A 13,746-nucleotide genomic window follows, 5' to 3' on the forward strand; every position below is an offset into this window, starting at 1 on the left:
AGAACTTGGCTCATGTCATTATAAAAGCTAAGAAACCTCGCGACCTGCTGTGTGTAAGACAGAGACTCAGGGAGGCTGGTGGCATAATTCAGAGTGAGTCCCAAGGCTCACTAAGAACCAGTGGAGTCAGTGGTGTAGATTCTATTTGGGGTCTCCGGGCTTGAGAACAAGGGGTGGTGAAGGCAGGGGAAGATTGACATCCCAGCTCAATCAGTTAAGCAGGAAGGCCCTAATCCTCCTTCCTCCCCTTTTTGTGCTGTTGAGGCCCTCAGTGGGATTGGCCAAGGGCTGGGGAAGGCCAAGGGCTCTGCTGCACCCATTTTATCACATGCCCCTCTCATCTGGAAACACCCTCACAGACACACCCAGAAATCATGGCTAGCCCGATATCTGGGCAGGTTGACACATAAAATTTGCCACCACATTTATAAAGAACACAATAAAATTTAAATCGCAAGAGTAAAATAATAAATATATGCATAATAAAACATTCTTATGAAATTTACATCAAAGCTGTATATAATGGAGACTAGGGATACATTTTGATCTATTTGACATGATGTGGTTTGGGGTCTTAAAAGGTGAAAGTGTCTACAGGCAGGAAAAGATCTTAAATGTTCACATACGAAATGCCTCTCTGCCTACCGCAACTGTCTGTAGGGTTGTTGCAGGGGAGAACTGAGCTACTACGTATGAAGTGTGTGATGGTATCACTCAAAATGTTAGCTTCAATTAATAGTTATCATTCACCAGGATATTCTTTTAAATGACCATACATAATGTCAAGTCAAGGCATTATTTTCTGATTTTATTTGCAGTAGTCTGTTACTCATATCAAAGAGATTAAATACTTTTTTTAAAAAGATGAAATACTTTTATAATTGCTACACAAGTTCATTCAGCTAGACTCATCAGTGTGCTAGGATAAATCTGGATTTGGAATAACCGTGGTTAATGGAGGATTTCTAGACCTAACAATGCAAGAGGATTCTAGAAATTCTCACACGAATACAAGATGTTGTTCTGCCCCTTTCTGTGGCATCAAAGAACTACACCAAAAAAAGGTATAAAAATAAACACCTTTCCTTCAAAGAGCAGGATACCGCCTGGCTAAGTTTAATTGAAAAACTAATATCCACTGCAATTGTCTGTGATAAACTGAGGCTTAAATGATTTGAAAGCAGTCTGGGAGCAGACAAATCAGATAATCACCATCTTTATGGCTGAGAAGTTTCAGCTGGTGATGACAAGCTCTAAAGATAAAAGCTTATTGCAAAGTCAAGAGCTAAATGTCTAGAATGGGTCGGGGATCAATGAGAAATAATTCTCAAAGTGTAAAAAGCAGTGAACGTCCAACGGTCTCTCATAGTGTTCTGTTTTGTTTAACTTTTCAATATAATAGCACGGAATTTTATCTCTTTTTCCTTGTTTCCTGACACTTGTTTCCTAGGCATCATTAGATGGAGACCGGGCAGTGATAGGGTGTTTTCCACCATCTCCCCGCTGCCGAGACACTAGATGTGAGCTGTGATTTGTGCCCTGAACTGCAGTCAGGGGGCTTCAGGGGCTGCTTCTCAAAACATTTCCAGTTGGGGGACTGTTAATAGTCAATGAGAGGCTAGAGTTAGGTGGTAGTAAAGATGCCATTATTTAGGCATCTTTTTTTTTTTTAAAGTCAACATGGTATTTGCCTCCTGGCCTCACTCTGATCTCAGCAAGAACACTTTCAAAAGAAGTTCCTTATTTTTTCAAAGCCCGTTTGCAGGAGTTGATTCAGGGCTGCCCTATCAGGGGAGCGAAAGCCAAGGGCAAAATGTGTGCTTTGAGTCCTGTGAAGGATCCACCCTCCGATTAGCTCCATTCCCTGTGCTGATTGTGCCCCCAGGTGACATGTCCAAAGTCTCCAACCTCTGTTTGCTTTTTTCTTTTGTTTACAGGAGCCGAGGGCACAGTGTTCCCTAAATCTATAGAGACACCTAATGTCAGGGCAGACCCCTTCAAGGAACTAAGGTAAACTTCTGACTATGGTTTGCATTGATTAGTGGCTATTTCCTTTGTCTAGGCAACTGGCTGATGGCCCATTTTGAGCATTTGGAATTTAACAGCGTCATAACATGAATATACTGATTTGGGAGAGATTAGAAAGGATGTAAAGATAAGCTACCTCCAAGAGAAAATTCTCTTGGAACACTTAAGATTGAGGGTTTGGAGGAGGAGGTTGCCAGCCTTGTAATCATGAGATTGGGGATTGATTCATTCACGGTATTTGTTTCCTGCTGTGTTTTGTGGTACCCAGAACCTAACCAGTTACACAACTAGTCAGTAATTGGTGCTGATCAGCCCAAACAAAAGTCGTACCTAAAAAAAAAAACTGAACTCTAAACACTGGATGGAATTTTGTTTATGTGTAATAAGCTCTCTGCCACTTGGGCCATTATGGTACTAGAACTACTTTCTGTGAATATTTCATGTACTGGTGTTAATATTCAAATATCCACAATTGTGCTGCCTTTAGCAAAAAAGGCACTGAGATGCTATGTACTTAGCACCAACAACTAAAGAAAACAAAAAAGAACAATAGATACATATAGACAAACAGAGTTAAAGATATGACCCCAAAACCATTCCAGCCACTAAAGGACCATCCCTGGCTCAAAAAAGAAACACATAAAAAAAATAGTACATTGATCCAAATATAGCTATATTTTTTGCTTTATACTTATGATTTGGGCAGGCTAGAAGCCAGAGGGGGCACCTGCAAGACCAGCTAAGAGGGTCCTTGGCTTTGTGCAAGATTGAAATCAAGTGAGAGCTGGGAGAGTGAAAGCAGAATTTATTGAATAGCATGATTGACAGACAGAAAGTAACTGACGGAATGGAGTGTCTTGGAGACTCAGAAAGGAAAGTCAAAGGAGTCCCATTGTCACTTGGGGTTACAGGCTTCAGAGGAGGGTTTGATCAATGGCAAGCATCCAGGTGAACAACAGGTGTCATTCCACACATCACTGAAGGTAGACAGTGTTGATGCCATTGTCGGCCAAGGTTTGTTGGAAGCTAATGTCCTGGGACATGTTTGGGATCCAGCTTTTCTTAGATGTTAGGAACCTAGGACAAAACTCAGAGAATGACGAACTTTCTGGCTTCCCCCTTGAAGGGAGAACATTTCCTCTTTGGCTTATTCAGAAACGGGGCCTGGCAGAAAAACAGCAGAGACGGACCCATTCTGAAGCAGAGTCCCTTCAATTTCTCTGCCTCGCTTATAGTCATGAAGAATTCAGCGAATACTGGGTTTCTTCATTTCTTGTAGTTCTTTTAAATAAAAGCCATCATAAATCATCATAAATAACATTGCATATTTAATGGTAGACATCAAATATTAGCAAATGTGTTTGGATTATATGAGCCGTGTCTACTCTTCTGCAACACAGCCCTGTGATCTGTGGTTTACTAAAACAGCAACAGCCATGTTGGAGTTTGTGTTTCCCTAAACGGAAGCACATTCTCCATAAATGGAGAATCTTATCACCTCGTGATGAAGCCCCTAGCATTCTTGCAAAGCCTGTGAGGCTTTACAAATATAGGGAAATACACTGGTCCAGAGGAAGAGGATAATTGGTGGAGAAAGAGAACATTCTCTTATCAAAATCTCATATACAGTAGGCTGTATTTTTCACAGTATACGCCACCTTGCAAGGCTTTACTTTTCCCTAGAATCATTGCTTCCATCTCTGTGCTGCTGCCTGCCAGAAGTTACCTTGACTCTCCGCTAGCCAGCTCCTGTGGTTCATATTAAGTACTAAAGATGGAATCTTTTCAGCAAATCTACCCAAGGAGTAGATTTCTGAGTCCTGTATTTTAGGACTCAGAGAGCGATCTTGTTCTCTGAGAATTCAGTGAATCCTCGTGTGTGATATGAGAGCCCTTTTGAAACAAGCTAATATGTGGGCTGGTTCCCTTCCTTTTCACAGACCTCCTTAGAAGCAGAGTTCTTTTTAACACAACTAGTTAGTAATTAGTGCTGATCAGTCCAAAGAAAAATGCTGTCTAAAAGAAACTGACCTAGGGGTGCCTGGGTAGCTCAGTCGGTTAAGCATCAGATGCTTGATTTGGACTCAGGTCCCCATCACGGAGTTGTGAGTTCAAGCCTCATGTCTGGCTCCACGCTCAGCAGGGAGTCTGCTTTCCCTCTCCCTCTGCTCCTCCCTCTGCACTCTCTCTGTCTTTATGTCTCTCAAATACATAAAATATTTTTTAAATAAATTTAAAAAATAATAATAAATAAAAAATAAAAGAAACTGACCTCTAAATATAATACAGGGCCCACCCCCTCCCACGCCCTGGGAATAAGCTCTGCATTACCACGGAGAGCTTACCATTGCCTACCATGGAAGACAAGGAAAATTTAAGGGTCAAGAATTTAAGCTAACTTTGCTTTAAATGGAAAACTAAATTTTCTTTGGATAAAAACAAACCAAACTCACATTGAACAAACAAAAATACAACTCTCCAAGCATCAGCCCATTTTAGAGATCGCTATTGTGAAAAATTGAGAACAGATGATATGCTCAAATAGCGTAATAGCTGTATTTACGGTCATCTGTAGACCCTATGGAAAACCCTGGAAACTTACCTTAGAAACAAGTGAATCTCCAAAATTACAAGTGAATCTCCTAAGTGCAATAAATAAGGACTTCTGGTAGTTGCTGCATTTCCAATGTTTATTCTAAAGTTGTAGGCATATTCTATAGAGACTAGAAATAAAATGTTCTTACAGGAAACATAAAAACACTATAATATGGAATTCTACAACTGGGGGCAATTCTTTGCCCCTACTCAAATTGTGTTGAGGGTTGATAGCCTGAAGTGAGTCAGGATCTAGAATGTGATAATTAGCCCCTTCGTCCTTAGATTTATTTTATTTTATTTTAATGGCGCTCTTGTGGAAGAATGTGTGACCAACTATAAAGTAATCCAATGTAGTACATACAGTAGCCCAGACCAGTGCGTCTGTGGATGTTTCACATTTGTCAGCAAATGGTGCCCCATTTTACTCTGTGCTATTGAATGGTACTGACCTTGGATACTGATAAATAGGTAATGAACATTTTCTGGCCTCTGGCTTTACAGTTGGATCAGTTGTCGTGATCCAGCTCGTTTGTGCTGGTGTGCCTTCTAGTCGTAGGAAAGTAGAACAATCTGAGGGAGATCCCTGGGTTTATGCCAGCAGGTAGCACTGTGTAGGTGAAGCAGAAGTGGTTCCCTCATCAGGAGCAGCACAACAGAGGTGAAGGAGGACAGAGCTGGGGCAGATACCTACAGCAAGCAGACTCCATAGCCTTGAGCTAATCCAGGAACACTGATGTCTGTACAAAGTCACGTCCGTTTTGCCTCCAAACTTTATTTAGGCTCCCATTATTTTACCTTTTATTTTAAAATAATTTTAGATTAAAAGAAGAATTGCAATAATCATAGAGATTATTCCTCTATACGCTTTACCTAGTATTTCTGATGGTAACATTTTACATACCCCTGGTGTATATATCAAAACTAAAAAATTAACATTGTAGCCCCATAATATTTTATGTAAAATTGCTTAAAAGGATGCAATCACCTGAAAGCCTTACAGATCCAGAAAATATGTAGAAAAAGAGTTTACCAGAAAAGTTATATGTTGAGGCATGAATGAATGGATCTTGAAAACTCCCACTGCAGTTAAGTTGGAATGTTTTTAATGAGAGGTGTTTTGTTTTGTTTTGTGTTTTAAATCATGTTCTCTACCCAGATTTTCTTGGTCTTTCTTGTCAATGGGAAGCAAATTGAGTTAAAAGACTATAGGTTATTTATACATAAACCATCTTCTGCAGTGAACAAGCAAAAATTAAATCCATGTGTGTCCTTCCCTTACCCAAAATATCAAACATGGGAAAATTCCATCTTCTTTAGAGATCTTCTCTGTTGGGATAACTTGTTTCTTCCAACGTCTCTTTTGGCTTTTGAAGGTCTTTTTGTTTGTTCTCTGATTTACTTTTGTTGTTGTTGTTTCGTTGTTTGCTTGATAATGTAAATTTGTTAGAAGCAAATTTCAGGCCTCCCGCACATCTTCTTAGAAGATCTCAACCCTCAGCTCAAAGAGTGGTAGCTTCCTCTCTGCTAGAGTTTAAGCGTTCGGTTCACTGCTATCCTTTTCGGAGTTACTATAGTTACTGTATTTACTGTGTTTGCTTGAGATGTTTGTAAATAATCCAGGGTTGAGTTGAAAATCACAAAAGAGGGTTGCTTCTCTCCAGACAAATAATGAGCCTTAGCGAGGTCTGAACCCAACATCCAGCTCTGGCAGTTTGTTGAGTTTGCCCCTGCAGGACAATTCTGAAATAATGGCATGTTGCTCCAGATTCAAGACTCTACTGAAAATATCTATCAGGCAGTATGCCTATCTCTTGAAATCAGAAAAACTAACTTGGAATGGAAACTGGATTTTAATTCATGATCTGAAATTTGCAGTCTGAATATATTAGGTGTTCGCTTGTTCATTATTTCTTTTTCCTGGTGTCTGTATATTATAAAGACAAGTGGAAAAATCCCTTATCTCAGGCTGTGCGTGATCTGAGATGGGAAATAGGCCATTTAGTTTTGCATATGTATTTTCTGTAAGAACAGAAGCTACCTTTGAATGCCTACCTTGCTCTAAGGATTCTTTTCAACTGTGAAGCTTCCCTGTAAGAGTCAGATCCTACAAGAAAAGGAAATAGACTGTGAAATCTTATTTCCCAGACATATGTCAGGGCAAATGTAAAAAATGGGAGGCGGTTGCATAGACCACTGAACACATATCGCCAACTCTGTTCCTCTAGATATCACTAAAAGCTTGGAAGGAACCACAAAAGAGCAAGAAGCCAAAAGGTCTTTATAAAAGAATTCTTCATCAGCTAATGTGCGGACGTGCTCTTACTCTGCCTACAGTTATGACAAGGGTGATGACCTGATTTCCATTTCATCATAGCTCAGGGAATTGTTTTCCAGGTATTTTTTTTTTTAACACTTATTAAGAATCAAGGCATCTGCTAAATACTTGGAATACAGAGATAAGTAACTAAGTCCTCAACTGATTTGTAGTTAAGGAGAGTAAGATAGAAAGTCACCCCAAAATACAAGGTAATATGGTAAGTGGTAGAAGAGATAGATGAGCAAAATCAGAGGAGACACTGGGAATGGCACACAGGATTCTACCTGAGAGGGTTAGGTGAGGCTGTCTGAAGGAAGGGACATTTTAGTTGTAAGTTGAAAGAAAAAACAGTGAGTCTCAGAATTTAAAAAACATGGTTCCCTAGGTCCACTTAAGGTAAGGACAGATGGGCCAATAGATTTCTGCAGCTTCCATGAATATTATTACCGTGTCATTTACAAAAATGAGGTTCTGTAATTTCCTTATGACAGTTGTGTTCTTTAATAAATCATGTGAAGGCGATTTCAGATATGATCACAGAAGACTTTAATGATTGTTAGAAGTTTCAAAATTCAGTGCATAACATCATTCAGAACTAGAGCAGCCACTAATATCAAACCCATTCTGCAGCCTCAAATAAATAAGGCATTTCTTTGTTCCTCTGGGTTTTTCCCCCCTACAACATTACCAGAGTTTTAATAATAAAGAAGAAAGATTCAAAGATGTATCTGGTACTCCCAGTATGCACGTGCATATTCTGTAGGATTTTTTTCTTAATGGATAGATACTAATCTGAACTCCTTTGGGAATGTGTGAGATTTAAAGTCTGTATATATCACAGGAAAACAGGGATTAGACAGCACTTCCAAGTTGACAAAAATGAATTTATTTCCTTAAATTTATCTTAGAATGGCTGTAGCCAACTAAATATTTATTTGATTCTCAGTGATTTATGAATTGAAGCTACCAGAACAGTCTGTCAGAGCATCACAGTTCAATTAATATTTGGTCATACGTCTCCCTTCCTTTGTCCCCCTCAAAAGTCACAATAGCAAATTTGGAGAAGCAGTCTGATTTTTGAATTATATAAATATAATACCTATATTTATTCTATACACATATTTTATATATATGTACATATGCATATGTACATACATTAAAACATATATACACATACATATGTATTTTATGTTTATAGGCCTATAGAGAGATTGAGAGAGATGCAGGGAGAGGGGAGGAGGGAGAGGGGCTGTATATTGTGCTCCAAAGCTATGGGTGCATGGGATATGGGGCAATTAAAGAAAGAAATCTTTAAATTTTCTTTAATAAATATTTAAATAAATCTTAAATAAGTTATAAATTTATTAAATATTAACAAATCAATATATTATATATAATAATATATTATATAAATAAATATTAAATAAATACTAAATCTTAAATAAATTTTCTTTAATAAATCTTTAAATTTTCTCCTCATGCAACACTTTGCAGACATGTTCGGTACCTATTTTGCTTGTATGAGATTCACAATTATTCGATCACAGAGCGTGAATGTTGAAGTTATTCAAAGGAGAGATGAAAATGTGTAGTGGTCCGATAATATCACAAGGTCTCAGGGGCCTTCCAAAATAGAAGAGTCATGATGCAGTGTCCATGTTGATCAAGAGCCATGCTTTGAAAGTGTCCTGCACTGGGGTTGAGTTTGGCCCCAAAGCCAGTCTGCCTTGTGAACTTGGGCAAGTCTCCTAAGCTCTCCTCAGACAGTGCCTAGAACATGGGAAGAGCTTAGTGGACATTAGTTCAACAAATGTCAGCTCCCAGGAGGAGCAAGCGACCCATTTTCATGGGGCTCTGGTCCTCAACCAGGAGTTCCCGGAGTGTTCAGTTTCAACAGCCAATAAAATGTTTGTGAGACCTTGTTGACCAACAGTCCTTTCTCCTTGAAGGACAACACCAGAAGGCTGTTGTATACATCCATCTACCTTTAACAACATTTTATAAGAAAGGATGAGGATATTTCACTTAATAGATTAGAGAGGGCATAGCCTTAGGATGGAAGACAGCCCATAATCGGCATTCCTTGAACAGTAACTATGTATCATCATGTTGCCTCCATTTTCTTTTTGTCAGAGACACTAGTGACTCTGTCAACTCCTCAGTCATCCTGCAGTGCCTGCCCAGAAAAAAACAGATATCTGAAAGCCACAGGTGAAGGCTTAATGAAGCCCCCCTGATTCTAAGTTTGCCTTGTTTGAAAACTCACAGTAGGACACCTCGCCCATCTTTGAAGATCTGTGAGTCCATATATATGTCCCTCTTTCCCCTTTTCCCCTCTTTCCCTGCCTCCTGTGTTTCAGCATCCGTTCATCCTTCCCTTTGTTTCATTAGCATCGATACATAGTCTGAATTGATCTACATAGTTCTTTTTTTCCCCTTAGTTTCACCTTTCTCTAGGTGCCCTTTTCACCACAGCTCTCTCAGCGTGCAGGAGAAACAAAAGAGGTAAAGGAAAGGGAGGGTGTGGTATTGGAAGTTATTTCCATCTTTGCCTTTGCCTTCTTAATCAAAAGCTTGTGTTTTACAAATGTGGTAAATCGTAAAGCTACCAAACCTAGGTGTCTCACAGGCATCGCCTCTGTGCAGTAGAATTCTGCCATGAGAAGCCAGAGAGGGATAAATGGAAGAGAACATCCCGGGGGACAAGGATTCTAGGATATAGAGCAAGTCCTACCCCGACAGGGAGAGGAAGTTAAAAACCCATCTCTTCTGATCTCTGCTGAATTGTAGGAAGAAGATAGGAAATGCAGGGAAAGCACGTGGTGAAATATATAGCCTGATGACCTTTATTCTCGGAGTCACAGAGGGAATAAACCAGTTAGATTTCGAGGACAGAAGCAAAGGGTCATGGAGCATTTTCATTTGAGACTTTAGGAGGATAAGGGATAGGGTGGACTGTCACGTGGCTAGGGAGGAAGGGGGGCTGGGTCAGCACTCTCAAATCTCCTTCAGTTCCTGGGGGCCTGGGGGTCATGCCAGTGCAGGGAAGAATCCACATGGTGTCCCGGTAAGCAGTGCCGATCGCTAATGATGGCGGTAACAGGCTGGCAGGCTCCTGGGCAGCTTCTCTGCAGTGGAACTGAGGGCTCCAAAGTGGACAGTCCAGTCCAAGGGTGCAATGGGAAACATACCCAGACCTCAGGGCCCGCAAAGGCCATTCAGACCTGGCTCAGTGGGCGCTAAGTGAGCACAGTAAGAAGTACCAGAATTCACCCCCAGAGGGCTAAGAAGTGTGGGCTGCTAGCCTAATACCAATCAGGACCCCATCTCCTGGAATCTGAACCTTCTTTGTTCCTGTCACCAGGATGTCCCAATACCCTCAACCCCCATGTCCATTATCATAAAGAGGGAGGAGATAATTATTGATCCTCATGAGAAAGGTAAAATGTTTTAATCACACAGAGGATGCCATAATAAATTTAGTGTTTCCTAACCCTCCGTAAAGATAAGTTGGAGAGAAAAATTAAGTCAGGTAAGAATAAAGAAATGCCATTTGCTCTCACTGAGGAACACAATTTATAAATCGGACGGCCTGCAATGCGGGGGATTATGCCAATCACAACATCTTAACTGACTGCCTGGCTTCAAAGGCCCTGAGTCTTCCCCTCTCTGTCTTGTAGGGACCATTGGGTCTGATCAAAGGGGAAGAAAAAAATGCTTTCAGAATCCATCATCAGGTACCTGCTATTAGTGATTTAGTCTCTGTAAGCCTTGAACTAGCATTGATTGAAACTATAGTCCAGCCCCGATGCTTAATTTACTCGCCAAAAGCATTCCTCGATTTGTAATCTTCTAAACCAACAAAATGCTGGAGGAAATGCCTTAACAGCCAAAACATTTCACATGCCTCTCCAAATGATTCCCAGACTATCTCCGAAAGCCAACGTCATCAGCCTTGTGCAGTGAGGCACCTCACTGCCTAAGTGATTGTCCCTTAATGGCTGGCCCATTTTCATCTGAACTCGAGAAAGGCAATGTGACACATCATTATCATTCTGAAGGGCAAGTGGCTTTTATTTAAAAATTAAAAGTATACTCTTTAAGTTAATTTTTAACAGAAGGGGTTAAAATGTGAAAAAAATTATTCAAAAGATAAACTCGTAACAGAGGGAGGGAATATAAAATTGGACTTCTACCCATGTCAAGGCAGGCGTGATATCATAAATTAAGTGCTAACCTCTCGGTCTTTTAGAACAGAATGGGCATGTGTGTATGTTTGCCAGAATTCCTGAGTTGGGACTACCTTCTGCCTCAAAAGGAGCACTGTGACTTTATTACTGTTTTTATCTTGATTAAAATGTCAGCAGCTGCCATTTATTATGTAAAGTGTGTGGGGTAGATTGTTCTCTTATTCTTGAAAAACACACAATTGCTTTTGAATCTCCGTTTTTTTTTTCCCCCTCAGTAGGATGGCCCTGCTGGGTGCATAGACAGAAAATCTTGCTTAATTACACCCTTCATGATTTTGGCTTGAAGCCAGCCTTGTTTTATTCCAATTATAACCTTTTCAAAACAAAGAGTAATGGGAGTTGAAAGGAACAAGCTGACAACAGTTTTTACCTGAAGTAAGTTGGGAACTAGAAGTGAATCATAAAAAAAGAAAAAAAAAAAAAAAAGAAAGATAGAAATCAGCCAGTGGATATCTTTTTTTTTTTCCTTTCTTACTCCAGAATTTTCCACGGTTTATTAGAATAGAATATAAATGAGATCGAGGCCATTAGATCTCAGAGACAACTCTATAATCTCGCTGGATTTCCTGACCACGGACTATGGGCCAGTTTGGGCCAAATGTCACTCACTAGTTTGCTATCCTTTGGTGGCTCCCACTGGCTCGAAGATGAAATTTCAAAAACAAAGCACTCACAAGTCACCTTCAAGGGGTTGATGTGGCCGTGGGTGATGTCCTGGCTTTCCATCGCCCATCACCGTTATCCCACTTCCAACCTTCCCTCGTTTTTGTTTCTCTCTCTGTTCTCCTCCTCTCTGTTGGCCCTTCCTCCCATTGAACTTGTGCTTCCTGCTCCCGCGTTTCAATTTCTAAACATACTTAATTCTGTAGTGATTTCCTTCTATAATACTCTGCATTAATTTCACAGATGTACTATCCAGTCTTTACTGTGTGATTATATTAGTGATCATTTCAAATTTCTTCTGTTCTTTGCTTTTTAAAATGATGACTCAGGTCTCTCTGGCTTTTTGACTGGGAATTTTTCAAGCGGCCGATGATTCTCAGATGTCTGTTTTTAAGAGTAAAGCCCTAAGAATCTTTTGACATGTTTTGTGTGCGTGAATGAGGCTTTTGGATGGTGAGCTTCAAGGTAGGATGGTCAGGCTGAGATTTTTAGGTGGGTGACCCCAGATATAAGAATATGTATGCCTCTTCCCTTGGACTGATCAGTTTCCCCAGGACACTGATTCGTGTCCTAATCCCTTGCTGGGGATGAATCTGGGGGCCAATATGTTCCGGCTGAGCCTACAAGGTCTCCGCCTTCCATATGTAGGTTTTCACTTCATTCCCTGTTTTTAGGACAGCACTGTCAGCCTTAACTATTCTTGTCTCACAGAGCCCAGAATTCAAGTCTTCCCTAGTGAGTGTCCTAGTCTGTTTGGGCTGCTGTAATAGAATATCATAGACTAGATGGCTTATAAACAACAGAAATTTATTTTTTCACAGTTCTAGAGGCTGGGAAATCCAAGATAAAGGTTCTGGCAGGTTCCTGTTGAGGGTCTGCTTCCTGGTTCCTTGCTGTGTGCGCACATGGCAAAAGCAGCTGAGGAACTCTGGGGTCTGTTTTATAATGGCAGTGATCTCATTCATGAGGGCTCCACCTGATCACGGCCCAAAGACCCCACTTCCTATTACTATCACATTAAGGATTAGGATTTTGACATGTGAATGGGGGGGAGGGAGGACACAAACATTTAGTCCATGACAGTAAGGGTGTCCTGGTCACCTGGATTTATACAGTGGAGAAATGGCCTAGGACTCTGACAGTTTCCTGTGGAGCCCTCAACCTGTCTTCTGATTGCAGTTCCACCAGACTCTCCCAGCCACAGAGGCACTGGCTTTCTGTTCCTGCACCTGGCAGGGATTATGCAGCTTGAGCTGGCTCTTGGTCTTCACCAAACCCAAGGCTCTCTGCCTTCAGCCCTCTGTCCTCTGCTCATGAGATCACTACTTGTGGGTTTGCTTCTCAACTTCCAAAACTTGGTCATCATCTTTCTTCTACCTTTATTGCTTCTCTTTTCCTTGGTCCTTCTGGGTCTGTGCCATTTGAGGGTCCTTTTACAGTCATTGCATTAGCGTTTCAGGGAGGATTAGAGGTAGACCATGTGTTGAGTCCAGTGAGAAGTCCTCTCTCCTCCATTTGTAGGCTTCAGCTATTCTGCCTTTTCTTTGTTTCATTGGGAGGGCCCGGAGCCTTTCTTTAGAGCCTTGTTATTCCTTGGTCTTGAAACATTCTTTGGACTCTTTCCACATGATCATATTTTTACTCTCAGCTTAAACTGCACTTCCTAAGGAAACCCTTTGGGGCACACTCCCCTCACCCCACCCCAGCTCATATGGCCTACCTGTTACAAACACACACAGCCCCTCCGCTTCCTCTCAGGATTTCACCGGCTGAGATGTCTCCCACATGTGCGTTTGCCCACAGCCACAAAGAGGTTCAGGCTAGGGGGATCATGACAAATGTCTTCTCTCCAAAAGTATGTGTTCAGCCACCAAACACATGAGTAATGGT

The 13,746-nt window shown here is 40.9% G+C and overlaps 1 protein-coding gene across 3 annotated transcripts in view; it reads left to right on the forward strand.

Moving 5' to 3' along the window:
• Positions 1-13,746, forward strand: part of SGCD (sarcoglycan delta) — a 568,809-nt gene that overhangs the window by 467,515 nt on the left and 87,548 nt on the right. For all 3 annotated transcript variants that reach the window (XM_004737739.2, XM_004737738.3, XM_004737737.3), the window contains exon 6: positions 1,938-2,010. In XM_004737739.2, coding sequence (XP_004737796.1) covers positions 1,938-2,010 — 73 coding nt within the window. The remainder of the gene's footprint in view (positions 1-1,937; positions 2,011-13,746) is intronic.

The sequence above is a fragment of the Mustela putorius genome, unplaced genomic scaffold (assembly GCF_011764305.1).
Source record: "Mustela putorius furo isolate JIRA1106 unplaced genomic scaffold, ASM1176430v1.1 tig00000407_pilon_pilon_pilon, whole genome shotgun sequence".
In the NCBI taxonomy this organism is placed as follows: domain Eukaryota; kingdom Metazoa; phylum Chordata; class Mammalia; order Carnivora; family Mustelidae; genus Mustela; species Mustela putorius.